General features: G+C 39.4%; 1 protein-coding gene across 1 annotated transcript; it reads left to right on the forward strand.

Moving 5' to 3' along the window:
• LOC100756757 (cytochrome P450 2C70) lies at positions 1–27601 on the forward strand. Its single transcript, XM_035443072.1, has 9 exons — positions 1–402; positions 3490–3652; positions 6413–6562; positions 9464–9624; positions 18770–18943; positions 19968–20109; positions 24268–24455; positions 25849–25994; positions 27213–27601. The coding sequence occupies exons 1-9, from the start codon at positions 235–237 to the stop codon at positions 27388–27390; spliced, it is 1470 nt and encodes a 489-aa protein (XP_035298963.1). The 5' UTR covers positions 1–234; the 3' UTR covers positions 27391–27601.

A 27601-nucleotide genomic window follows, 5' to 3' on the forward strand; every position in this document is an offset into this window, starting at 1 on the left:
GCAGTGGTCAGAATGTATGAATGAATAAAAAGAAGAAAAAAAAACAGCCATCAATATCACACTTTAAAGAAGGGAGAGTTGTGTTGAAGTGTCAAACAGCAGCTTTGTTTATACAGATCAAAGTGCACTAAAGATAGAGGTCCCACCCACCGTCCAAACGCTGTGTGCTTCTTTGGACAGGATTTATAGACTCTTGGAATGTAAGCTTTCCAGTCATTTGTTCAAATTGTGCCAATGGCTCTCTTGGTCATCCTAGGGATTTGCCTGTCTTGTTTGTTTGTTTTTTCCCTATGGAATCAGTACCATGGCAAAGGGAAACTCCCACCTGGACCTACTCCTCTTCCAATTGTTGGAAATATTTTGCAAGTGGATATTAAAAATATCAGCAAATCTCTGAACATGGTAAGTGTGATTAGCTTCCTTTCAGTGGTCAGTACAAATAAAATGTGGTCTTAGACTCCATGAAGATGTTACCAGGGGTCAAGAAGAAAACCCCTAACACTTGGAGTCCCAACTGACTGATTTTGGCCACTTGTTTTTAACAGAAATGTAGGAACAGAAGTTAACAGTACAACAAGGAAAGGTATTTTAATATCACTGTGGCCACTCTGACAGAAAGAAATCCAGAGGTTTTCTTTGTGTTGACAGTCTTGAGGTTTGTCACAGGTGGAAAAGTTAAGGCAAGGAAGGCTCCAGGAGTTTGCACAGCACAGTCTTATTTATCAGTGTTGAGGAATTTTCTGGTTCTTAAGGGTAGAGGAACATTCTCATTTGGTGCTGAGGAAACTGGTTTTATTTTGTGTTCAGGAAGTTGTTAAACTGGTCAGGGGCAATCTCCTGGGATTCTGGATGGGGTACTATGGTACCCATAATATAACTGCCTTTTGGGTGGGTATCTCCTTAGAGTGAGCCTCCTGTAGAGCTCTGCTGTTCTTGGTGGTTAAGTATAATTATGGACAGCTTCTAGGGCACTGTAGAGGCTCTGTAACAGAACCTGTGAACTTGAAAAGACTTCAATCATGTCAATGGCTTCAACACTGACATTGATTATATGAATGGATTAGCCACTTCATATAAACACTTGAGCGCTTACCCAGCCTGCACTTAGAATCCAACAGAAATTGAACCACAGTTTAAGGTCAAGGAGACAGGCATGAAGTAAAGGCAGATATGCTAAGATTTATCTCAGTTTTAGTTACTCTTCAGGTACCTGAAGGCCCAAGTGAAGTGTAGATGGAGTTTCTGTTCCACTTGGTCCTGCAGCCGTTTGGACCCAAATAAACACACAGAGGCTTCTATTAATTATAAACTGTTTAGCCAATGGTTCAGACTTCTTACTGGCTTGCTCGCTCTTCAATACTAATCCATTTCTATTAATCTAAGTATTTCTTGGCTTACTGGAGAATGCCCAGTCCTGTCACTCCTTCAGCAGCTACATGGCCTCTCTCTGGTAGCTCATCCTCTGTGTTCTCTCCCCAGAATTCTTCTCGTTGGGTAGCCCAGCCTATAACATCCTGCCTGACTACTGGCCAATCAGTGTTTTATTCATCAACCAATAAGAGAAACATATACAGAAGGACACCTCCCATCTTCGAAGAGTGAATGTGTGTATGATGTGTACGCATGTAAATGTGTGTGCATATGCATGTTTGAGTGTGAGCATGTATGTGAGCATGTCTGTCAGAGAACACTCTTGAGTGTCTGTCTTGTTTGCCATATTATTTGAGACAGTGCTTTTGTCTGCCACAGCTGTCTCAGGCTAGCTGGCTGGGAGCTCCTGGGGATCCTCCTGTATGTTTCCTTTTTTGTTGAGGTAGAGATTGGATTTTGTGTGTGTGTGTGTCTGATTGTGTCTGGCTTTATGTGAACACAGCAAGTGCTTTACACGTGGAACCAGAATAAAAGTAATTTTTTTAAAAAAAATTTAAATTAGAAACAAGTTTGTTTTACATGTCACTCCCAGTTCCTTCTCCCTCCCCTTTCCCCCCACCCTACACCGATTCCCTATCCCAAAGCAAAATTTTTAATGTAAACCCAAGCCTGAAGGCTAGAAGGTAATGGGATCCAGGAGGTGATTTGTGACACTGTCAGAAACAGACTAATTGGTGTTTGTGTCTCGTCCTAGGTCCTTTTTCAGTACAGCAATTATTCTCTGATGAGCTGCAGTGCAAATGGAACTGTGTTCAGTTACAAAAATCTATTGATTTATAAATTCTCAAGTGTACATTTTCCTAGAGGATACATTGATTCGAAATCAAGGATACAACTAAGGATTCAGGAATTCTGAGAGTTCTTACCATATTTTCTGGATAATGAGTCAATGACTGCTCTATAGTTGATCCACATGGCAACTATTCCCTGAAACCTGAAGGAAAAGTCAGTCACCAGAGCTCTCACTGCCCTTAGAGCTCCTCAATTTGGGTGTTTTAAATGAACTCACAGCTTGGGGCAAGTTTTAAAACCTCCCTGAGGTTTAATTTCTATTTCTTTAATATGTAATGACTCCTCCCTGGTTAGTGTTTACATTCAATGGTGATCAATGTTTATTTGGCTTCAGACACCATGCTCCACGCATGCAGCTGATTTTAAGGGTGATTGGAATGTATAAAGCCTTGTAGAAGGTACTGGGGGTAGGCATGCCCATCCTGCTGTGTCCTCACTACTGTTAAAACACAGAGACTTCAGCAGAAGGGATGACATTGAGAATTGATGCAGGAGATGATTATTAGTGTACAAGTGGAATGACTGGTAGAGACGTCCCACACTCAGGAAGAGAAACATGTTTTTTTTTTTTTTTTTTTCCTGCAGATTTTTTTTATTTGAATTAGAAACAAGATTGTTTAACATGACAATCCCAGTTCCCTCTCCCTCCCCTCTTCCCCAACCACACCCCCAACTAAAACTCTACCTATCACATATCCTTTCTGCTCCCCCTGGATGGTGAGGCCTTCCGTAGGGTGTCATCAGAGTCTATCGTATCCTTTGGGATAGGGCCTATTGCCCCACCCCCCGGGTGTGTCTTGGCTCAGGGAGTATTCCTCTATGTGGAATGGGCTCCCAAAGTCCACACCTATGCTAGGGATAAGTACTGAACTACTCAGGAGGTCCCGTAGATTTCCATGGTTTCCTCACAGAAACCCATGTTCCTGGGGTCTGGATCAGTCCCATGCTGGTATCCCAGCTATCAGTCTGGGGAGCAAGAGAGAAACACATTCTTTATTGTAAGAGAAGGCTGGAAGAGAAATGCAATGCAAATGTAGATTTGACAGAAAAACATAAAAGTAAAATTTGAGCAAATATGTATCAGTCTCTGTTGTATAGAAGAAGAGTAGTAACAGCAACATTGTCAAGAAGATAATGATAGTGGCTGTTTAACTGTCATTTCTTTTTACATTACTAGATCTAAAGTCAGTGAATGTGTGAAATTAAAATGTCTCTTCAGTATGAATAAAAATATTTCCCTCACTGATCACCCATGCTTGTTTCCAGTTAGCAAAAGAATATGGCCCTGTGTTCACTGTGTATCTGGGCATGAAGCCCACAGTGGTGCTGCATGGATACGAAACATTGAAGGAAGCTCTGGTTGACCGGGGAGATGAGTTTTCTGGGAAAACACAATCATCCTTGCTCAGCAGAGTCAAAGAAGGGTTAGGTATGGCTCTTTGTTGGGGAAACTGAGAAACTAGAAGTATTTTTAAGTTCATGAATTATTTTGTAAAAATTGCAAAGAATTAAATATAGCATACAGAAAACATTTCTTTATGTCATATTGTGTAATTTTTGCTCTTATTTGTCACCTTCCCACTGTGCTCTCCCATTCCTGTCTCTTACTGATTCCCCTTTTCTCTCCAATAGACCCATTTCTGTTTTCACATATTATCTTCTCTTTTTATTCCCCGCTCTTAGATCTTTTCTTCCTCTCTCATGGTGTTTCTTCTTTCATCACGCACGGGGGGGGGGCCGCGGCGCGCGCGGCGCGTTGCGCGCGCGTCGCGCGCGCGCACACACACACACACACACACGCACGCACGCACGCACGCACGCACGCCCCCCCCCCAACACACAAACTTTATAACAGAAAATGGCTGTATTTGTTTTAAAGAGTCTGGCTTCCTTTATGTGAGATAAATAATTTACAGTTTCACCCATTTCCCTGTGTCTTAGGATTTCTATTGTTACAGCATGACCAAAAGCAAGTTGGGGAGGAAAGAATTTATTTGGCATAGGAAATCAAACAGGGCCAGAGGATCCTAGTGAGGCAGGAGCTGATGCAGAAGCCATGGGGAGGTGCTGCTTACTGTCTTGTTTCTCATGGTTTGCTCAGTCTGCTTTCTTAGAGAACCCAGGACCACCAGCCCATGGATGGTACCATCCACCATGGGCTGGGCCAGCCTGCATTGATCACTAATTGAGAAAATGCCTTACAGCTGGATCTCATGGAAGCATTTCCTCAACTAAGGCTCCTTCTTCTCTGATGACTTCAGCTTGTGTCAAGTTGAAACACAAAACCACCCAGTACATCCTGTAAATGTGATTTCATTTTCTTTATGTTTGGGTAAATTCTGATTTACATGCATTAGCAGATTTTGGTGGCATTTGCTATGACAGTTCAGTAAAAAGATACAGTGCCTACTGACAAATTTGGCTTCTTTTACTCACCTTTCCCTTTCCTCTCCTGCCCTCTAGTGTTCATTAACGAAATGTGTTTTTTTCCCCCCTAAGGGATTATTAACCTGTTTTTAAAATTGATTAACTTTACAAATGTCCGCACGAAGCATTAAGTTTGAACTTAATGCTTATGTATTATGTATTATGTATTATGGAATACTCCCTGAATACTATAGTCAGAAACATTATGATAAAGATACTGACACAAAGAAAGGAAATGAAAGTGACAAAATATATTAGTCACCATATTCTGTCTCATGGCCTGAGTATGGATCTAGATGATTTTATAAATGTGTAGAGTGTGGAGACCAGTATAGATATGACTTTTTCCAGATTTGTGTCCCGTCTTTTATCTTTAAAAACTGTAAGGAGCACTTGAATATAGTGGGATTGGGAAAAAAAAAAAAAAAAAAAAGCACAGCCTTGTTCTCTCTACAAGAGCCACAGGGACACTCAGAGTTTGTATACTGCACTGATACTGGAAACACTTTTTTTTCTTTTAAATTATATTTGAGATTATAATAATTACATCATGTCTCCCTTTCCATTCCTCCCTATAAACCATCCTATATACCCCTCCTTGCCGTTTTTTTTTTTTTTTCAAATTCATGGCCTCATTTTTCAGTAATTGTTATTGTAAATATAACTTAAATGTAACCTGCTAACCTGCTAAGTTTGTAGAACCTTATGTGTATGTATATTTTCAGGGCTAACCATTTGGTATTGAATAACCAGTCAACATTCAGAGTTGTGCAGTCCAGTGCTAAAGGAAACATCTACAAAATATTCCTGCACCTTAGGCTTAGGAAACATTGTGGAGAGGGGGTGGAAAGATTGTAAGAGTCACAGGTTCAGGGAATTTGTTGTGAGAATGTGTCTCTTAATAGTGTTAGAAGCTATATCCATAAGTCTCACCAGCATGACTTCCCAACATGAGGCAAAAAAGGAAGGCACCAATAGATATGCCAAAGTGTATGGGGAGAAGCCTGTAAGGCCTCACTACTACACACAGAACTACAGGAAATGGAGGAATATTGACAGTGAAAGGAATAGTTTTCTCCCAGAAACCATTTCCACCAATTGTAAAAATGGTTTTAAAACTTAAGTTCTGTCATGTGAGCTTCCCACAGCTGTTTGGCCCCATCCCCCATCAAAGTTCAGAAGTTTTTCAGTCACAATGAGATCACATCCTTGCAAACCATTCTAAGCTTCAACTGGTCTAAGCTGAAAACATACTTACCATAGTTAACCTAACAAACACTATGGTTTCACATGGCACATTGCTGAGTATAGGTTATTGTCTTCCATGGATGCATCGCTGATTTAGGAGGTCTGGCTTTGCTGCCCAAGATTAGGAAGGCATATTCTATTACATGTAATAACCTAAGAACATATCATGGTTTACACTGACCATGTAGCTATTTTCTACTCATTCATAGCAGAGAAACCAGAAATTGAACTGAAGGTTGGAAACCAACTGTATTCCAGTTATTGATTTTCAGTCTAGTACAAAGCTGAACACTGAGTGCTGGCAAGAGTGACAAGGGAGCTTTTGCTCCTCTGCATTGTTGTCTAAAAATTCCTTGGCAAGTTATTTTTTATGGGCTTATCTTGACCATGTTTTGAGTTTAGAGAATTTATGTTGAACTTTCACACAATACATGCAAGAGTTTAAGCAAGCACAAGAGTCAGTATTATTTCCTGTGAAGAACACTCTAAATGAGATAAATTTTTGTTCCAACAGGTATCATTTTCAGCAATGGAGAAATATGGAAGCAAACACGGCGTTTTTCCCTCATGGTCTTACGGTCTATGGGGATGGGAAAGAAAACTATTGAAGACCGAATTCAGGAGGAAGTCCTTTATCTCTTGGACGCACTGAGGAAAACAAATGGTGTATATCTATTTCTATAATTACTAGATAAGCAAGATGAATAGTTATTACAAATAGGCTTTTTTATGAAGGTCATGGAGTCAGAAGTATACTTGTCGTCCTCCACTCCCCTCTGTCTCTTACTTAAGCTTCCTAGGCCTCTCCTCCTGGGGCAGATCTACTGCAGCTTCCATAAGTCTAAGCCCATCTGGGTCATAGGTCACTCTTGGAACTTATTGAAATTCCCTCCCATGGAATTTCATTTTTATACTCTCTCTTTACCCCTGTAATTACAAACAGCTTGGCTTCAGTGCAGATCGATGGCCAAAGATTAGCTTAATTTTCAAATTGTCTCACATGGTAACAACTTCTGCCATTGCACAAACAAATGATCCCAAATCTCTTGTAGCTAAACTTGCCCGGCTCTACACTTCCCAAAGTCTCTCTTCTCTCAGGTTCTTCTACTTCCCAATTTTACAAATCTTTTCTCTACAATTTCTCTGCTCTCTGCTTAAAAAAAATCCCTTAAAACTATGTAGTAAACTGTATCTCAGGGTGTTTTCTTTTCTTTTTTTGAGACAGGGTTTCTTTGTGTAGCCCAAGGTATTCTGGAACTCACTCTATAGATCAGGTTCACCTTGAACTCATAGAGATCCCCCTGCTTCTGCCTCCCCAGTGCTGGGATTAAAGGCCTGCACCACCACTGCTTACTTATCTCAGGATTTGTAAATTCATTGGCTATGGTAAAACAAATCTATAAGATTTGTAACCAAATTTGGTTTAAAACATATAACAAAAAGTCTATTATTAAAGACACTGTACATGAGTAATATTTGCTACGACTGACTGTTTATGTGAGTCAGCTCTTGTTTGAAATGCTGAATATGTAGCCAAAGTCAACTCTTGTTTAAAAATAGATCTAAAAACATAGATCTTTTAAATGTAGCCATATGACTGGCAGCCATTGTTACTAAGGCTAAAGGGAACATTCCATGTGACTACACTGCCATTTTGATTAGATGACCACATGGTATAAACCAAGTAAGGAAACACTTATAAAGCTTCTCGGTACCACTGAGCTCATAGTTTATCACTGAATCTCTTTTAGACTAAGGAAGCAACAAAAAGTCTCCAAAATAGTTTGTATTAGGGCAGGTTTTTGTATAATAAAAAACTCGTAAATTTAATGATATACCTAGGTTAACAGAAACTAACTTAGAGGTATATGTTTAACTACTTATGTCTTTGCTGTATGTTCAACACCAGGCTTCTAGAGATTGTTACGATAGGTTGCCTGAGGGTCCTTGGTGGGAAGTCCTGTCAACCTTACACAAGAAAATCCCATTTGAATTATCTTAAATGTAGTTGCATGTTTCATCTATCTGTTGATCTCCCCCTGCCCAAAAAAATTACTGATGTCTTTATGTCATGCTGGATTCGTAATCAAACTTAAAACCTTTTTTTGAGAATTTGATGCATGAGCCCTAGTCTACATCATTTCCACAGCCTTCTCCAATTCATGATGTCTTCTTTTAAAATCATTGTTACACAACACACACACACACACACACACACACACACACACACACACACACACACACACATGCACACATATATGCCCACATGTACGTATAACCTACTTAGTCTATTTAGCATTGCTTGTATGTATGTGTGTCCAGAGCTGAATACTTGGGATTGGACAACCTCTGTGGGCATTTTTCCTTGGGGGAATGATTCTCCGTCTCTCAGAAGCCATTGACTGCTTGTAAACTGGGCCAAAACAGGGACTCCTCAGTCTATACCAATTTCTCAATCAATATGGAAATTCCAGTTCATCTTGAGATAGGAATATGTGGAATTTCCCCTGTGCTGGTTGCCATGTCAACTGGTGTCGTTATGCTGTTCTTATTCAGGCAATCATATTGTTGAGAATTCACAGCAGCATTTTCCATATCATGTTTGGGACACTCTCTAGCAGCTGGTGTCCTTGTCTTCTGGCTCATACCGCTCTCTTCCTTTTCCAGGATTTTCCCTGAGCCTTAGGTGTAGAGGCTGCATTGCAGATATGTCAGTTAGGGTTGGATACCCCATGATTACTTATTCTCTGCATTTTGGCCAGTTGTCCATATCTGTAATATTCTCCATCTGTTGAAAAAGAAACTTGTGTGAACTACAAAAATAAACACTCATGACATATTTATAAAATTATTTTAAAAACTATTTGAGATTTGTATTTAGAAGATAATTACAATTTGATATTTTTACTTCCTCTAATCCCAGAAGGCTCTGAGTTGCTATCTCAGCTTTCCCACAAATAGAACGAGCTGTATTTCTTTCTGCATAGCAGATCTCAGCTTAGCCCTGAATTCTGCTTTGAATCAACCCCCACTTCATGAACTTCAATCTTCCTTAGGAAATTGTGGAGCCCTCATTTGCATGGAACTGCCTGGGGAAATGTGAATGTAGATGAACTGCAAGTATAAGATGTATCATAGGTTTGCCGAGATTGTAAATATCTCATTCACAAGTTTAAATTATTTCACACACATTGGCTGTTTTGAATGTTTGGGATTTAATAAAATATATTAGAAGAAAAGAAATTGATTTAAAAAATCAAGTTAGTAAGATTTGTATGAGCACTGTGAAGAACTGTTCACACATAGATTTAAACTGCATCCATTTGTAAATGTTTTAGAATGAGGACTTTAATAGACTGGGAAAAAGAAGAGAGTGTTGTAGACTGCACAGCAGATGGAGCACATCAGATATTTTATTTGGGGGACAGAGAATAAAGTGTCTCTCAGGCTTGTAGAGGTCAGTGATGATTTTTCTCTAGGTAGCTCACACTCCCAACTGTTTTAATGTGAAAGTTTAAGATCTGTATGTGGATTGTATATTAACTTCTAACTTTCTTTGTTCTAGGAGCCCCCTGTGACCCTAGCTTCCTTCTGGCCTGTGTCCCCTGCAATGTGATCTCTGCTGTCATTTTCCAGCATCGTTTTGACTACAATGATGAGATATTCCAAAAGGTCACAGAGAGTTTTCATAGAATTATTAAAGCTTTAGAGTCACCTTGGGCTCAGGTGAGATCCAGTTCTATTTATATGTGAAAATGTTATGTGACCCAAATCTATACCATCACCATCCAAAAGCTAATACTGAGATTATAAGCTTTGTCTGTCTGATACCAGGTTTATCGGAGAGCAGGCATTTTGAGAAGAAGTGGGTAGTTTTCAACTTCAAAAAGAGGCCATTTGTGTGAATTTGGGAAAATGAAAGGACTTTTGCAGGCTGTGCCCTGACTTGTGCATTCTGTCTTCTAGCTGTCCCGAAGTTTTGGAGAATCTTATCCTCTTTGACTATTTTCTTCCCTCTGTCCCTCCTTTTCTTTCTCACTCCCTCACTCCTCCTTTCCCACCCTCTACCACTCTTTCTCTCCCTCCATCCCTCCCTTCTTCTCTCCCTCCATCCCTTCCTCCCTCCTTTTCTCTCCCTCTATCTCTTATTTCTTTTTTTTCCTCCCTCTCTCCCTCCCCTTCCTTCCTTTCCATTATATAGCCCAGGCTAGCCTTGAACTCTCAAATGACCGATATGTGCCTGTTTAATTAACTCAGCAGTTTGAATTTCTTTATGATGCACAAGTTCAGCCATACAGGCAGTGGCAGTTGATATAATAATTCTCATAAGTACAGCGATGATCAGCCCAATCATCCGACTAGTTCTTATTAGTACCCTTTCAGTGAGTTTCTGCACTAGAGTCATCACATTTTGAAAACTTTAGAAGGCCAGCTTCTAAAATCTTCACTCAGAGTTCAAAAAAAGGAGCTAAAAATAATCGAAGGAACAGAAATCAGAGAGAAAGAAGACTCTACTTACAACATGATCTTTCTATCCATGTCTCTTTATTCTGCTTCTTCAGCAACAAAATGTTTCCAGTTATATATCATTACCACTAGCAATTTTCATCTCTAGTTGGTTTGTGGGGCTGGAATTCTTTTGCATCATAGGAGACAGATAAGGATCTTCTCATAAGGGAGGTACTGGATGTCAGCTCAAAGTTGAGAGTGGCTAGTGAACATCCCATGAACTTCTTAAGGGGGAAGAAGGTTAGTTCAGAAATTGAATCATTAGGGCATTCTAGAAGGGGGAGACTAGTGTGCTACACTACATTTTAAAGTTGTTAGATAAGAATTTAAAGTTTATATTCAGTAAAAATTACGAGTAAGGGAAAGATTGTCTCTTAATTCAGTGGCTTTTCTCCCAGCATGCATAGGGAATATTGGGTAAGTAGGCAGCCTAGTAAACAGCAGAGGAATGCAGGCAAACAGCTTTTGGTCTGCTGTCTGCACTTTTGCTATTGTTTCCTGCTAGGAGAAGCTTTTAGCATCAATTGCTTAGGGTTATAAGTCTAAGTTTAATTTGCACAAGAAGTGAAACCTGGACCTTCCAGTGCTCTGGCCTCAGTGGAAGCACAGCTCCTAATTCCTGAGGATGAGCAAATGGGCTGATTACTTTGGCCATTATCTTCTCAGGGGAAACACAAGCAGTAAATCTCTGAGCTAAGACCTTGGGTAATAAAACAAGAAGTCCGAGAATCTTTTAGTGCAGGGTTAGTTTAGGTTATTACTTTTCTATCTGCCAGTGAGGTAAAACCAGAGCTTGCTTATTTCTTTCTATTCATCTAGGCAGCTGTGAATCAACAGCTTTGGGCGTGTAGTAATTCTATGTCTTTGGATATCTGAGAATGTCTTAGATGGGATGCTTTTGCCTGGGCCCTAAACACTGCCCAAATGCCTGTCCATAAGGATAATTGCAGGAAGGCAGATCTCTGCAATTGCATGGGAAAGGGAACATGGACCAGATAGTGGGAAACAGGTCTCATACTTAGCTAAGCAATGCAATCAGTAAACTAAGACCTGTTATTGGAAAACAGGTTTCACACATGGCTAAGGAGTGTAGTCAGTAAATTCCAAATGCGTGAGAGAAATGGTGCCCAGTAAATGATCAGATAGTGCTAAACTGTGGGAAGTAAACCCAAGTTTGTTAGAGAAAGGAATAAGATACTGGAAGACTCTACAGCAAGGAACAGCCACTTTTATCCCTGAGATTATAACACCAACTGTGACCTTCATATTGGTTTAAAAACCTCCATGTAGGGCCCCTGGCTCTGGTGGGTTGTCTCAGGAAATGATGGCTGTATGATCACTGTGTGATCTTGCGCCTTGTAGCAATTACATGTGAGCCTTGCCATGGCCTCAACAGTTTCAGCAGTGTCCAGACGGCTGGCCTTGCTCTAAGAATGTATGTTTCATAAGTGACATTTAAGGACATACTAGAATTAGCACAGGTATGAAGAACACAGTGTTCACAAATGATACTATAGTTATTAGGGTGCCATTGAACAGGCCTTTTCAGTAACAAATAAGGTGATGGAACACATGCTATAAAGTTAAACAACAAAGTATACTTACCATCATTTATGTTCAACCTTCCTTTGCATGCTTTAAGAAGGCAAAGGCACTTGGTAATTTCCACAAATTAGTTTGAACTGAATTGCCAAATTGCCAAAATGCAACCATGCCATTGAATAGGTTCATTAAAAGTAGAACTAATCTCCACAGTTTCATTTAAACAATACCATTACCACTTCAATTCCGAGAGAATAGTTATCTTGAGGGGAGCCATATTGGTTCCAATCAATGACTTCTCCATGGGAGATATTATTAAGTACCCAAGAGTTCTCACTTTCACATTGTTGCCAGTGTACCAGTCAGATGCCTTGCTGGTAACCCACATCTCACAAAACAGTAGACTTATTGAAATAGTAGCATTAATCTCCTATCCTCTAAAACCAGATGCATGAAGCACATATAAAACTTATTATGAAGATCCTGGGTAGTATAGACAGCTACACTTGAAAAGTTATATTTAGTGATTGAGTTCCGTTCCTCATACAAATAGGAATTCCTTACAAATCCACAGTATAATTTATGATTTCCTTCCCCTCCTCCATTGGCTCAGCAGGTCCTTGGTTGTCATAAGGACCAGGTAGCCAAGAAGATTCATTAGCCACCACAGGGAAATACATATATATCTCCCCAACTTAGAAATATAGGCCCATTATGTGTGATTGGCCACCGTTACCTGTTCAGTTACCATGGACAGCATAGCATGAAATAAAGTGGCAACAGTCAAAGGTTTCTCAGCCAGTCAAACTACTGTTTCCTTTACCAGAAAATTTCTTAAGCTATCTCCAGGTAGAAGGATCAGCCTTTCATTTTAAGGGCTTTCTGTATCTCTTCACAACTTTCTTTTCTCCAGTACTAACATAACATACCTTGGCATCACTGTAACACCTTTCCTGGTTTCCATTCCATTATTTTCTGGTAGTACACAGGCTGACTCAATTCAGCAGTTTTTTTCCTACAATCCAATGTCTCAGCAGCTGTTGTCACTGCTTCATTAGCATTAAAACATTTAAACTTCATAAGGCATTGTGTAATCTGTCCCCGGGAGCTCTCATATTCCCCTTCTATCTAAAAAGCATTTCTAAGTTAATTTTTTGTTAGCCTGGTTATACCTTTATAGCACTTTGAATTTATCATCATATAAAAATAAATTTTAATCCAAAATAATAGTAAGCAGAGGTTTATTAGGGTTTAGAATTTTTTTTTTTTTTTTTTTTTGAGACAGGGTTTCTCTGTGTAGCTTTGGAGCCTATCCTGGCACTCACTCTGGAGACCAGGTTGGCCTCGAACTCCCAGAGATCCTCCTGCCCCTGCCTCCCGAGTGCTGGGATTAAAGGCATGCGTCACCAAGGCCCAGCAGGGTTTAGAAATTTTATACGTGCCATCTTCTACCAATAACAGTTACAGCTGCTCCTGGCTATTCTCCTAGGCAGGTTTTTTTTTTTTTTTTTCCTGCTAGCACTTTTTAGAGGCTGAGGTGGCTGCAGCTCAGTATTGCTGTCATGTTTCCATAAAATTGTAATATGAATTAATAAATGACCCAAAGACTGATATAGGGGTTCAAACTTCAAGCTGAAGTTCAGAAAAGCAAATCAGCTGGCCACTAGCTTCTTATCTCTACCTCAGGCTGAATGGGCTGATCCCGTCTCCATGAGCTCTCACCAAGCCTCAGACTGTAACCTCTCCTCAGCATGGCTGGAGAACGAATGCCTCTCTGAGACCTTGCTTCTGTCTTATGTACTTCCCTAATGTTGGGATTAAAGGTGTGAACTATAATTCTCTTTTAGATTGATTCACTCTTGTGTAGATCTGGGTGGCTTTGGACTGAGTCCTAGGATTAAAGGTGTGTACCACCACCTCCTAGCTCTGGCTGCTGGGATTAAAGGTGTGTTTCTGGCTTCTATGGCTTGTGGCTGACTTTGCTTTCTGAACCCTCAGGCAAGCTTTAATCATAAATAATAAATCACTACATAAAATTCAATTCATTTATTTTTAAAGCAAGGAAACTGAACTGAAGGAACACATTAAGCCTTCTTCATACTTCTGTTTCATTTTTTTTTTTTATTTCTGTCTCAAACTATTCATGTTCCATCCATTCCGACTTGTTAACTAGTCTCCATTCTCAAGTACCTCATTCCAAATGTTTCCTTCTACTGTATTTTTTCTATATCTACAATCCTTCTGCAACATTCTTTTTCTCTCAAGTCAGGTTGCTTTCTATTCTCAGCACATCTCTATCCTTCATGTGTTAATTTATATATGGGGTCAGTAATTGTTGAACTTCAGTCTTGCTTAAAGATACCCATTTTGGATAAAGATGTTGTAAACTGGGGTTTCAAAGCTGTCTCTTATCACCATAAGACCTAAGTTTGAGTCAAGGGTGTAAAGATTTCACTAGACCCAAGATAAATGATAAATGGGTGTTTTGGGGGGATGCACAGATAATAATAATCATGGGAGCACTTGTCTGCCCTTCCTGTTGGATCAGTTGACCCAAGAGAAAGAGTGATAGAGACCATGGCTTAAGCTTTCCTCTTTCTACTTCCATTTGCCTGAAGCCACACCCAAAAGGGTGTGGCCATCATTACAGGTTCACAGGCAAGATGTCCCTACACAAGTTTTGTTTTTAGTCCACTCAATAAACTGTTACCCAAATTTAAATAAATAGCAGAATGGGCTAGAGACATTTAATAAAAGCTGATTACAGAGAGTTTAAACTTTTGAGCTGTATAACTCAGTGTGGGTACAACATTTTGTGCCGCATATGGAATTTGCATCTAAATATGCTCTTTGTCCTTTTCAAAAGCCATCTATAAAAGTATTAAAAGGACCCTCTATAGGATTTTAGGATGTAACTATGTGCAATACCCATGGAGTGTTTATAATAGAGGATTCTTTTTTTTATTTTCACAGATCCCAAGTAATATGATAATGTGACCTGCTAGTTATTGACAGTGTGGAACAAACAATTTACCTGCATTTAATTTAGTGGAAAAATATTTTTTGTAGGCTTTTTATCAGTAAGATCATTTCTATGAGTGACCACCTTAGAACATTTAAGTTAATAACCTCTTCTGTTTCAGGTGTTACATTTTTACAGAATTTAACTGAGAGTTTCCACAAAGTAACTTAAACAACAGAGCCAAATCCTCAGCAGTAATAAATGGATAAGATATAGTTTAAAATTATGAATTTTGCTCTTTCATTTTATTTACTATGACAATTAGGCATCCATTTAAGCATTAATTAGATGAGCAAGAGAAAGAACATCCTTCATGTAAAGAATGACTAATATTTCTGGAAATTTAAAAAGCATTTGGCTTAGTACTTTATGCCCTGATAGCAATTTTTTTTCTAGAAGTTGAGCCTGTCTTAATTTTTTCTCCCATGAAGTGACCACAGATATTGAGTTATTCTTGGTATTAGGGAAAAACCCAAATATTTTCCATGAAGGGGCCTTTAATACTGAGTTATTTTCCTATAAGGGAAAACAAAAAACACTTAAACAAAAATCAAGCAAATGAAGAAGATTCTAAGTTCAGGGCTGGTTGTGTTGGCTCAAGGTAAAGCAGTAAAGCCCAGCCTGTCATTATTTGGAATTCAGGTGTTTCTGCTCTGCACTGGTGGGCCCTTAACTATATGCAGCCTTCAGCCAGAGAGCTCTGAGTTCCAGCTGATGTTAATTTTTTCCAATCTTTTAGACTCATTCTATTCTGAGTAGCCTAGTTATTTAAAATCTGTCTTACACAGGGTGAATGCAAATCATATGAAAACACTAGTTCTTTCTTAAATTCATTTTTATTTAAGTAAAAAACAATCTTCCTTTACATACCAATCCCAGTTTTCTCTTCCTGCTCTCCTCCCATTCCACTGCCAACCACGCCTCAGGGAGGGTGAGGCCTCCCATGGGGGACCATCAAAGTCTGTCACATCATTTGGGGCAGGGCCTAGGCTCTTCCCCATGTATCTAGGCTAAGAGAGTATCTCTCCATAGGTAATGGGCTCCCAAAGCCAATTCCTGCACTAGGGATAAATACTGGTTCCACTCTCAGAGGCCTCATAGCCTGCCCAAGTCCCCCAACTGACACCCACATGCAGGGGGCCTGGTTTGGTCCTATGCTGGCTCTCAAGCTGTCAGTCTGGGGTCTTTGAGTACCCACTTGCTCAGATCAGCTGTTTCTGTGGGTTTCCCCAGCATGGTCTTGACCCCTTTGCTCATTACTCCTCCCTCTCTACACTTGGATTCCAGTTTAGCTCAGTGCTTAGCTGTGAATCTCTGCTTCTGCTTCCATCAGCTACTGGATGAAGGCTCTATGATGGCATTTAAGGCAGTCATCAATCTCATTATAGGGGAAGGGCATTTAAGGTAGCCTCTCCACTACTGCTTAGATTCTTAGTTGGGGTCAACCTTGTGGATTCCTGGGAATTTCCCTAGTTCCAGGTTTCTCATTAAGCCTATAACAGCTCCCTTTATTAAGGTATCTCTTTCCTTGCTCTCCTCTGTTCTTCCCCCAGCTTTACCTTCCTGATCCCTCATGTTCCTCTCCTCCTCCCTTTCTACCCTCCTCTTTCTCCTCCCTCCCTCCTTCCTTCCCTGTTCCCAATTACTCAGGAGATCTTGTCCCTTTCCCCTTCTTGGAGGGGCGTGGGGGGGGAGGGGGGGCGGCGTGTCCATGTATGTCTCTCTTAGGGTCCTCCTTGTTTCCTAGCTCCCCTGTAGTTGTGGATTTTAGGCTTTTTATCCTCTGCTCTATGTCTAATATCCACTTATGAGTGAGTGCATACCATGTTTTTCTTTCTGTGTCTGGGTTACCTCACTTATAATGGTTTCTTCTAGTTCCACCCATTAGCTTTCGAATTTCAAGATGACATTGGTTTTTTCCACTGAGTAGTATTCCATTGTGCAAATGTACCACATTTTCTTTATCCACTCTTTGGTTGAGGGGCATCTAGGTTGCTTCCAGGTTCTGGCTATTACAAATAATGCTGCTATGAACATAGTTGAACAGACATCTTTGTGGTATGAATGCAAATATAGTTCTTTAAACCACTTTAGATCTGTCTTCTCTGCAGGATTCCAACTAATAACTACTTTCATTTTTTTCTATCAGGGTTTATTTTTGCCTCTTGAGGGTTTCTATTTGCAGGCCTTGATTAAATAATTCCTCTTCTTCTATCAGGAAAATCCTTTTTCTTGAAGGGTCTTTCCCTTTATTTTTTCTTTGTCTCTGGAGCCATTCTATTTGTATCTGTAATATTTGCAAATGTGCAGTAAATGCTTCTCCTTTTAACAACTGTACATATTGCCACTCCTGAGATGGGGGAATTCCCACATCCCTGTCAAATGCTGGAATCCCCTTACTTGAGCAATCACAACCTGAAGTCCTGGAGTCTCACCTGAACATAAAATAACTCTCGTACTGGAGTGTCTGGGTTCCTCTTTCCCCCCAGTCCCATGACATCAGGCACCATATGTAGGTGTTCTGTATGATGGGAGTGGGGGGAAGAGAGAGAGTCACTCCAGAATGTAATTCAGCTTTTGCTAGCAGCAGGGGAATCAGCTTCTGATGAACCGAATGCCTAGCAGTTCCACAGAAACCTCTTTATTGCTACATAATAGACACTTTTAGCAAGTCAATTTCTTCATACCAAAACTGTTTATCTGGTCTAGATATTGTCTGAAGGAACTATTAACTAGGAAATTATCAGTCATATGAGACTTCCTTGTTTGCCAGGAAAGTCCAGAGCCTAAGATATGAGAAGGCTCTGAAATCCCTTCAGGAAGAGCCACTCAAATAACTACTGACTATTTACACAGGTTACTTCAAAGCCTAGTGCCATCACTCTGGAATTTATGCCAGATACAAAGGATCTGTTGAATATTTCATTACAACTCTCATTTATAATAAGATGGTAGTTGATCCTAGAATGTCCCTACTTCATACTTTTTCCCCAAATAAAAAAATAACAGATTTTAAACAGCTAACCACTGGTTATACTTTAAAAATTACATATATACACATCATTTGAAAAATTAGTCATTCATTTAATCACCAATTAGATGACCAGGGGAAGAAGACATCTTCCATTTGTGAATAACTAACTTGAGATTATAATCACATCATTTCCCCCTTTCTTTTCTCCTCTCCAGCTCCTCCCATGTACCTGCTCCCTTGCTCTCATGCAAATTCTTTAAGAATACACATACACCCCAATACATAAATCTAGCCCCCTGATTCCTTTAGTGTTGCTTATATGGATATGGTTTTAGGCAGACCACATGGTGTTAGGAGACATCCCCAGAGAAGACGAAATCTCCCTCTTCCAGCAGTCTATATCAGTTAGCAGTGGAATCTCATGAGATTTCTCCCTCCCACATCATGTCTATTAGAGTTGCAGCATTTAGGTGACTGGAGAAACATGCTCAGGATAAACCGGGATGAAGAACACTTCTATCCCTGCTATCTCTGATTTGTGGTCTTAGAATTTCACTACCCATTCTGCATCTCAGTATTCTTACTAGGACAGAGGGGGCAGTGGGATTGGCCCACACATTGCTTTGGAGTTCTGCTGTCAAGGATTGAATGTGATCTGAAGTTGCTGCACAAACTGTGTACATGGCCCCTCTGGCCATTTGATCCACGCTGTGCCTGCTCCCCCAAATGCTAAGCATACAGGAGTGCATGAGGCATGTGAAACTCACCTTTCTGAATTGCTGGACAGTGCTGTTTACCCTAATGCAAGTTTGTTTCTCTTGCAGCTGTGCAGTATCTATCCTGTTTTATACTGTCTCCCTGGAAGCCATAAAAGCTTCCTTAAACATGAGGCTGAACAACACGAATTTATTTTGAAGGAAATCAAAAGGCATCAAGAATCTCTGAACCCCAGTAACCCTCAGGACTTTATTGACCATTTCCTGATTAAAATGGAAAAGGTACAAGGGATCTTGATTTGCTAGTTCACATTTGTGGGAATCTGACTCACTTTTTTTTTTCTTGGTGAAATTGAGATGTTTATTCTAGTAATATATTTACTGCATACAGAATTAATTTCTCATGCAAATCCTATAGAATATTTAGATATTGCTAAGATTCTCAGTTTATTTAGAATTAGGAAGTCTATATTTGCTGTGACTGAGGTTAGTTCTTTAGTAACACATAGATATTCATTCAAGAACATATCACTATATGCAAATTGCCCTCCATGAATAGCAGGTAGAAAGACTTAGAGAACACAGAACTTTTCTTTAAAGAGGCTCTAAGGAAGCTTTGCAATATGTTTTTGACCCCCTATGCTCATCACTCCTCCCTCTCTACACCTGGACTCCAGAAGTTTGGCTCAGTACTTAGCTGTGAATCTCTTCCTTTGCTTCCATCAGCCTTTAATTTAAATAAAAATTAATTTAAAAACATCAATGGAAAATACATTACCTTAATTTAACGTAACAAGTTTCCTGTTACAACAAATGCCATATAGAATTGTTTCTGTATTTTTCACATTTTACGGGAACTAATCATCACAGCTTGAAGCTCTGAGATGGTGAAACCCAGTGACTTCAGCAGAACACTGTTTCTAGAGATGCTGACTTTGTGCCATCTATGATTCCAACAGATAATTATCAGACATAGGGAGACGAAGTTAAGCAGTAGAGCTGTTGTATTTGATGTGCCTTAATGGGGATTTAAACTACACTAAAGCGGTTTGGAAATTTCATATGGAAGGTGTTTTCTGTTCTTTTGAGTGATACATTTAAAACACACACCAAAGCTTGCTTTACATTTATTTACCTTTCTATTTGTAATCACTTAACCTGTCTTTGTGAGAATCATTGATGTAGTATTATTTATCTTGTAACTCATATGGTTAATTTTTAAAATATTAAATTTTCCTTGATGAAAAAAAAAACCAAATTAACATGCAAACGAGCAAAACTAATTCCTATAACCTATAATTGTTAGGAAAAGCAGAATAAAAAGTCAGAATTTACCATGGAAAACCTGGTTGCTACTATATCGGATCTTTTCAGTGCGGGAACAGAGACGACGAGCTCCACAATCAAATACGGTCTTTTGCTCCTGCTGAAGCATCCTGAAGTCACAGGTATGATCATAGATGGACAGATCCCTGTCCAGGTAGACATGGGCAGATGGAACTAGAAACCGTCACTCTAGTGTAGACTCTGTACTAGCAACATTGGTATTACTGTGCTTGCCTCCCACTGCATGAATTTAGTTCAAACTACATCATAATAAAGAAAAAAAATACAGTATTTAAGCTGCAGCAGGGAATGGAAGATCAGTGGCCACTCTTTTCCATGCTATGATTCAGAATCGTTGATTTGGGTTAGGACCAACACATAATAGTTTTCTTAGGGTCCAAAAAGAACTAGCCTCCTCTCACATTGTGTCACGCATCATAATAAATACCTATTTTCCAGAAAGTATATATCACTTACACTTAGCATATATTAATTCTAGATAATTATGTGCTTCATTACAACATTTTCTTACATATGTAATTATTTTTATTATACCCCCTGCTCTCTCTTTCTCCACCATCTCCCCTAGTAATATCCTTTCTCTTCCCAACTGGTCCTCCTTTTACTTTCATTTCTGTTTTTTTCTTTTTTCAATAAACCAATATTTTAATTAGGTTTATTGACCTGATCATTGGTGAGATGTTACTTACTGGATTATTGACAATTGACCAATGGCTACATTACTTAAGAGAATCTTTTTTTTTTACATCCCAGGAAATATTAATTCCCCATAGATTCTTACGAATGAGGGAAGGTTGATGGGATAGATCAGTCTTGTATGCATGTTTTGTGGATTGTCATAGCTGCTGACAGTTCAAGAGTGAAATGGCCATGTGCCGTAGGGTTTTCTATTGCTGTGAAGAGACACCATTACCACTGTAACTCTTATAAAAGAAAGCATTTAATTGGGGCTGGCTTATAGCTTAGAGAGTTAGTCTATTATCATCATAGTGGAAAACATGGTGGCATACAGGCAGACATGATGATAGAGAGGTAGTTAAGAATTCTACATCTGGATATCAGGCAACGGGAAGAGAGAGTGACCCACTGAGCCTGGTTTCAGCTTCTGAATCATCAAAGCATATCTCCTGTGGCAAACTTCCTTCAATAAGACCATAGCTACTTCAACAAGGTCACACTCCAATAATGCCACTCCCTGTGAGTTTATGGGGACCATTTTCATTCAAACCACCACACCATACTTGATAAAATGTTTACAAGCCACTTGTGCTTTGTTTTTAAAGAACTCTGTTCAGAACTATAGCCTATGTTTTGTTTGGATTATTTGTTTTATATTTAGAGTTTTATGTTTATTGTATATTCTAGATATCAATCCTGCATCAGATGTGTAGGTGAAAGTGATTTTCTCTTATCCTGTTGACTGCTTTTTCATTTGATTGACCATTTCCTTTGCTGTAAAGAGGGGTTTTAGTTTCATGATGTTCTTATCAATTCACGAGTGACTGGAGTCCTTTGTTAAGTCCTTTGTTTCCCCGCTTGTAGCCTTATTAAAGCCTCTTTTCCTCCTTCATGCCCATGTGTAGATGGACAAAACAAGATATTTCATGACAAAACCAGATTTAAACAATACCTATCCACAAATCCAGCAATACAGAAAGTATTTGAAGAAAATCTCCAACCCAAGTAACTCAGTTACAGCCACAAAAATACAGGTAATAGACAATCTCACAATAGCAAAACCAAAAGAATGGAAACACACACATACCACCACCATCACCACCCAAACCAAATAATAACAGGAGTTAAAAATCATTGATAATAACATCTCTTAGTATTAATGGACTCAATTTGCCAATAAAAAGACACATGCTAAAAGAATGGATACAAAAATAGGGTCTGTCCTTCTGCTCCATACAAGAAACAGACCTCAACTTCAAAGACAGCTGTTACCTCAGATTAAAGGACTGGGGAAAGATTTTCCAGTTAAATGAACCTAAGAAGCAAGCCAATGTAGCTATCCTAATATCTAACAAAATATACTTCAAATTAAACTTAACCAAAAGAGATCGAGAAGGACATTTCATATTCATCAAAGGAAAAAATCCATCAAGATGAAGTCTCACTTCTGAACATCTATGTCCTAAATACAAGGGCATTTGTAAAGCATTACTTAAGCTTAAATCACACATCAAACCCCACACATTAATAGTGGGAGACTTCAACACCCCACTTTCACCAGTAGATAGGCCTGCTGGACAGAGACTTAACAGAGAAACAAGGGAACTAATGTGTTATGACTCATATGGACTTAATAGACATCTACAGAACATTTCACTCAAATTCACCTCATGGAACCTTTGCTAAAACTGATCATGTACTCGGTCATGAAGCAAATCTCAACAGATATAAAAAAATTGCAATAACCTCTAGTATCTATAGTAAGAAATTACCAATACAGAGTCAGGTAGAAATATAAGGGTATTTAATAGGGAAAAGCCTTACTTATAGAGCGAACCAGCCAGCCGGTGGTAGTCTGTACAGCAAGCAGCAAAGAGAAACCGAAACCGAAAACTCAATCCCCCTACTCACTCTGACCACGCCCTCACAAGCTCTCAGGTACTCTTGTAGCCAGCCCCTAAGAAGGCGTGGCTACAGCTTCCCCTACAAGTATCTTATCAGACCACCATGGGTTAAAGTTAGAGTTCAACAACAACACAAATTACAGAAAGCCTACAACCTATGGAAACGGAATAACTCTCAACTGAACTACTACTGGGTCAAGGAAGAATAAAGAAATTAACGACTTCCTGGAATTCAATAAAAATGAATCCACAACATACACAAATTTATGGGACACAATGGAAACAGTGCTAAGAGGAAAGTTTATAGCACTAAGTGCTTACATAAAGAATTTGGAGAAATCACACATAAGTGACTTAACAACACACCTGAAAGCTACAGAACAAAAAGGAACAAACTCACTCAGGAGGAGTAGATGGCAGGAGAGAATCAAACTTAGGGTTGTCATTTTTTGTTGTTTGTTGTAGCTGAAAACTCTTCTATTCCGTATATGTAATAGATTTTCATCATCCATTTATTGGTTGACTGACATCTAGGCTGGTTCCTTTTTCTGGTATCAATAAGCAAGGATGAATAAATGTGTCTGTGGTAGCATAGGGCTTCTTGGGTACATGTCTAGGGGTAGTCATGTGGTAGATCTCTTTTTAACTTATTGAGGACCCACCATAATGATTTCCATAAAGGCTGGACTAATTTGCACTGCCATCAGCAGTGAAAAGGGTCTGTTTCCCCACAACTAGAGTGGCATTTGTTGTCAGATTCTTTAATGATAGCCATGGGGTGAGATGTGAATCTCAAAGTAATTTTAATTTGCATTTCCCTGATGACTAGGGATGTTGATCACCTAAACAGTTTTTATCCATTTGTGTTTCTTCTTATGAAAATTCTATATTTATTTCATCTGTTCACATGCTAATTGGCAGATTTTTTGAATGTGTTTAGTATTTGCAATTCTTTGTAATTTCTGAGTATTAGTCTGAAAGATAGCTGGCTAAGAGTGTATATCATTCTGGAAATCCTGTTAGTTTTTTTTTTTTTTTTTGCTATGTAGAATCATTTGATGTCATTTGGTTCCTTCTTTAATTCTCCAGGCCAATGCCCTGCTATCAGAACTCTGTTCAGAGAGTTTCTTCCTATACCTAGTTCTTTAAGTTCATCTTGATGTTTTCCCCAAAAGTCTCAACATTTCAGGCTTCATTCAAAGACTTTGATCTACTTTAAATTGCTTTTTGCATAGAGTGAAAGATATGAATGTAATTTTATTCTACTGCAAATAGATACCAAGTTTCACCAACACCATTTATTGGATAGTCTGTCTTATTTTTCCTCACTGACTGTCTCGTGTGAATATGTTTATTTTACTAATTTACTTCTCAATATGTTTACTAATTTACTTCTCAATATGTTATATATATGGAAAAAAGTATTGATTTTATATGTTAACTTTCTATACCAATGCTTTGCTTAAAGTTTTTATAGTCTTTAAGCACTTTTTGTAGATACTAGCATCTCATACTTGGAATATTGTCATCTATGTGTTAAGTTTTCTACTCTTAGAGAAACAATGGAATTTGTTTTCCTCTACTCTCCACTTCCTACCACAACTTGAAAGTGATCAAGAATCATATAAAAGATAATTCTTTTCCATTTTATAAAAATCATGGTTTCTTCCTTGGAAGCTAAAATTCAGGAAGAAATTGCACGTGTGGTTGGCAGACATCGGAGCCCCTGCATGCAGGACAGGAACCACATGCCCTACACTGATGCTGTACTGCATGAGATCCAGAGATACATCGACCTTGTTCCCATCCCCTTGCCTCGTAAAACAACACAGGATGTGGTATTCCGAGGGTACCACATTCCCAAGGTGAGATCTATTTCATGTGTGCTTCTCACCAGGCATCTTTGCCTGTCAGTTAAGTAATGTGATTACGTAAAGCCTGACCTTTCACAAGGGTGCCAGTATCATACACCAGTCATCTTAGACCCCTTACACCCTGCTCCTTTGTATTTTATTGATATGGTTTTCTGACATGATCGATTTTTCGTAAACTTTTCAGTCTGTTGATCTGTCCATACCCTTCCTGTCTGTTAGTGCAATCTGCTGTCCACGTCTTTGCTTTCCAGTGTGTTTTACTACTCTTGTTTATTAACCACAATTCTGTATTCTCACCTCCCTCCATACTTTGTTTGACGTACTTAGCATAAGTCCAGCCTAACAATGTCTTTCCTCTTCGTTAGTATATACTGAAAAGTATACTCAGTATATGAAAGAATATATTGAAAGTAAAAAAAAATTCCAGAGTAAGCATTAAGAAACCAAAAAAGCCTTTCCCAAATACCAAAGTTCTTTTTGTGTTGGCCATCTACTGCTTGACATCAGTCCTGCCTAAAGTGTAGTTTGTTTCCTGGAGACTGCTGGAGAAAACTAATTTTTCCTAAGTGAGTGGCTGCTAATTGGCACTTGTGTTTACTTACACTCTCAGTGCTGACAACTCATCTGGATTAGACTTGTGAAGCTACTGTGCAGTTGTGCCTAGAAACCCTTGTTTCGTTGGTGTTCTCCATCCTCACTTGTTTCAGACACCCCTTGAGGGAGGGTTTGAGAAGATGCAGCACCAAAATCTCAGATACTGGGAATCAGTGAGTAGCAGAGCTGCAGACTCCTTTATTAAGGAAGTAAGGCCTGCCTTTATACCCCCTCCAAAGGTCCTATTGGCTCAGGCGACTGACTCTGCTGTATGTCCTTTTCTCATAGGTGTCTCCAGGTCAGGTGTCCCTCTGTCAGCGTCTCTGGGCATAGAGGCAGGCTTTTGGCTTGGCTCATGCAGGAGGTGCCTGCTGTGAATGTGCATGTGGGCGGCTGTGGCTTGGGTTTCTCCTACACCCACTGGCTCTTACAATCTTTCTATCTCCTCTTCCACCAAGTTGTAATGAATTTTCAATGGCATTGTCATGTGGGATGATACTGCTGAATGTGTAGCAAGAGCTTCTTTACTTCTGCAAGCTCCTGACATCAGACCACAAACTACTGATGATGGGCTGTGAGGTCAATGCACAGAGACCCTGAATGAGAATTACAGGCTATAAGATCTCTTAAGCCTGGCACTGATGTGTTCTTTAACATGGAACAAATGGCCTTTTTACTTGGCCTCAATCTGCTGGTTCACAGAACAAAGAGATCAAATGAAAGACATCTAATTTTTTTTTTCAGGTTCCGTGACCTCCTTCATATATGACTTTTGTTCTTTTCCTTTCAGGGCACAAGTGTAATGACATGTCTGAATTCTGTCCTACATGATGACAAAGAATTTCCCTCCCCAGAGAAGTTTGACCCTGGTCACTTTCTGGATGAGAGAGGCAACTTCAAGAAGAGTGACCACTTCATGGCTTTCTCAGCAGGCAAGCAAGCTTTGTTTCCTTATGCATCAGGGCCCAGGTGAGGTGAGAAGAGCTGCACATGGAAGTTCTTGTGCATGGCATGTGTAGTTTGGAGGCATTTCTCTCCACCTAGAGGATCCAGGTCACTGTGGACCCAAAGAATACCTTACATGCAGCAACTCAGTGCTCAGATTCAGGTGTATAGTGTAGGGAGAGATCCTGGATACCTGTACCACTGACCACACCCGTGCACAGGATATGGTTATGGATGATATATTTATAAATGAGAACAACTCACACGAGAAGCCGATAATCAGATTGGCACTCCAAGACCTGACCAGAACTCCAAAAGAGGCAGAGCACCTCTTCTCCTTTATCTTTATCCTACCCATCTCTACCTACCTGTGACTACTTCCAAATGGGCGTGGTCAGCAGTACTGGTATCCAGGATCTCTCCCTACAATAGTACAGTGTATGAAAGAAACAAAAAGATCAGTGAATAGAAAAAGACACTACCCTGTGAAAATGTGCTATTCTCACATCCTCCAGGGGAGACCAGAGAGAGCAGTTTACAGAATTGGTGTTTTTGAAGGACAGCAAACTAAATAGTCAGACTGCAAGAGAAATTGCTCTCAGGAAGTACTACCATTTAAATGCCTTCTTTCAATTTGAAAGGGTCTCAGAAAAGAAAAATTGATCTTCTCTAAGGGACAATTAAAAGGTTAAAATGATGACTAATGTGATTAAAAAGAAAGAGACTGTTCCCATGGGAACAGAGGAAGTGGAAGAGTATGGAAAATTCCTCAAAACTGACACAAGCTAGTAGGCTGCAATGGACCAGGAACCAGGTGCGACTGGAAACTCTCTTGTTGAGGCAGAATTTCCTCTACTGGAAATTCATGTTCCAGGAGAACCAGGGCTATTACATAGAGAAACACTGTCTCAGAGAAAAAAAAGAATAATTAAAATAGTCATGGATCTGAGTGTGAATGGGGAGAGGAAGAGTTAAAATGATATAAATTTATGAAATATAGAAATGTAAAATACTCCCCCCAAAATGGTTGAAATGAAACAAAATTTGTCCCAAGAATGGAAGGACAGGAACAAAAGCAGGACAGTGCAAAAATAGTCAGTTGTTGGGTAATTAATCTGGGTTAGTTAGACACTCATTAACATGTATTCTGTGTGTTAACTCAGAATCAGAATTAAATGACTTATCAGTTGCCATGTCTTTTTTAGGAAGAAGAGCGTGTATTGGAGAAGGTCTGGCCCGCATGGAGATGTTTTTAATCCTGACCAGCATTTTACAGCATTTTACTCTAAAACCTCTGGTCAATCCAGAGGACATTGATACCACCCCAGCTCACACTGGCCTATTGTATCTTCCTCCACCCTATGAGCTTTGTTTCATTCCCATCTGAAGCTGGGTAGTCTTTCTCATGGATGACTGAGACCCTGAATTTACTTAGGAGCAAACAATATTTTGTGGCCTATATACCTGCACTCTGCCATTCTTCTTAATAGCAGATCTGCTACCTAAAATTTTCTCTATTCTTTATGAGCTGGTTCTAATTTCCACATATGCAAAAAGCCCCACTGGTTCAACACTAATAAAATTCTTGTTGCAGTGTG

This window comes from Cricetulus griseus, chromosome 3 (genome assembly GCF_003668045.3).
Source record: "Cricetulus griseus strain 17A/GY chromosome 3, alternate assembly CriGri-PICRH-1.0, whole genome shotgun sequence".
NCBI classification, from domain to species: domain Eukaryota; kingdom Metazoa; phylum Chordata; class Mammalia; order Rodentia; family Cricetidae; genus Cricetulus; species Cricetulus griseus.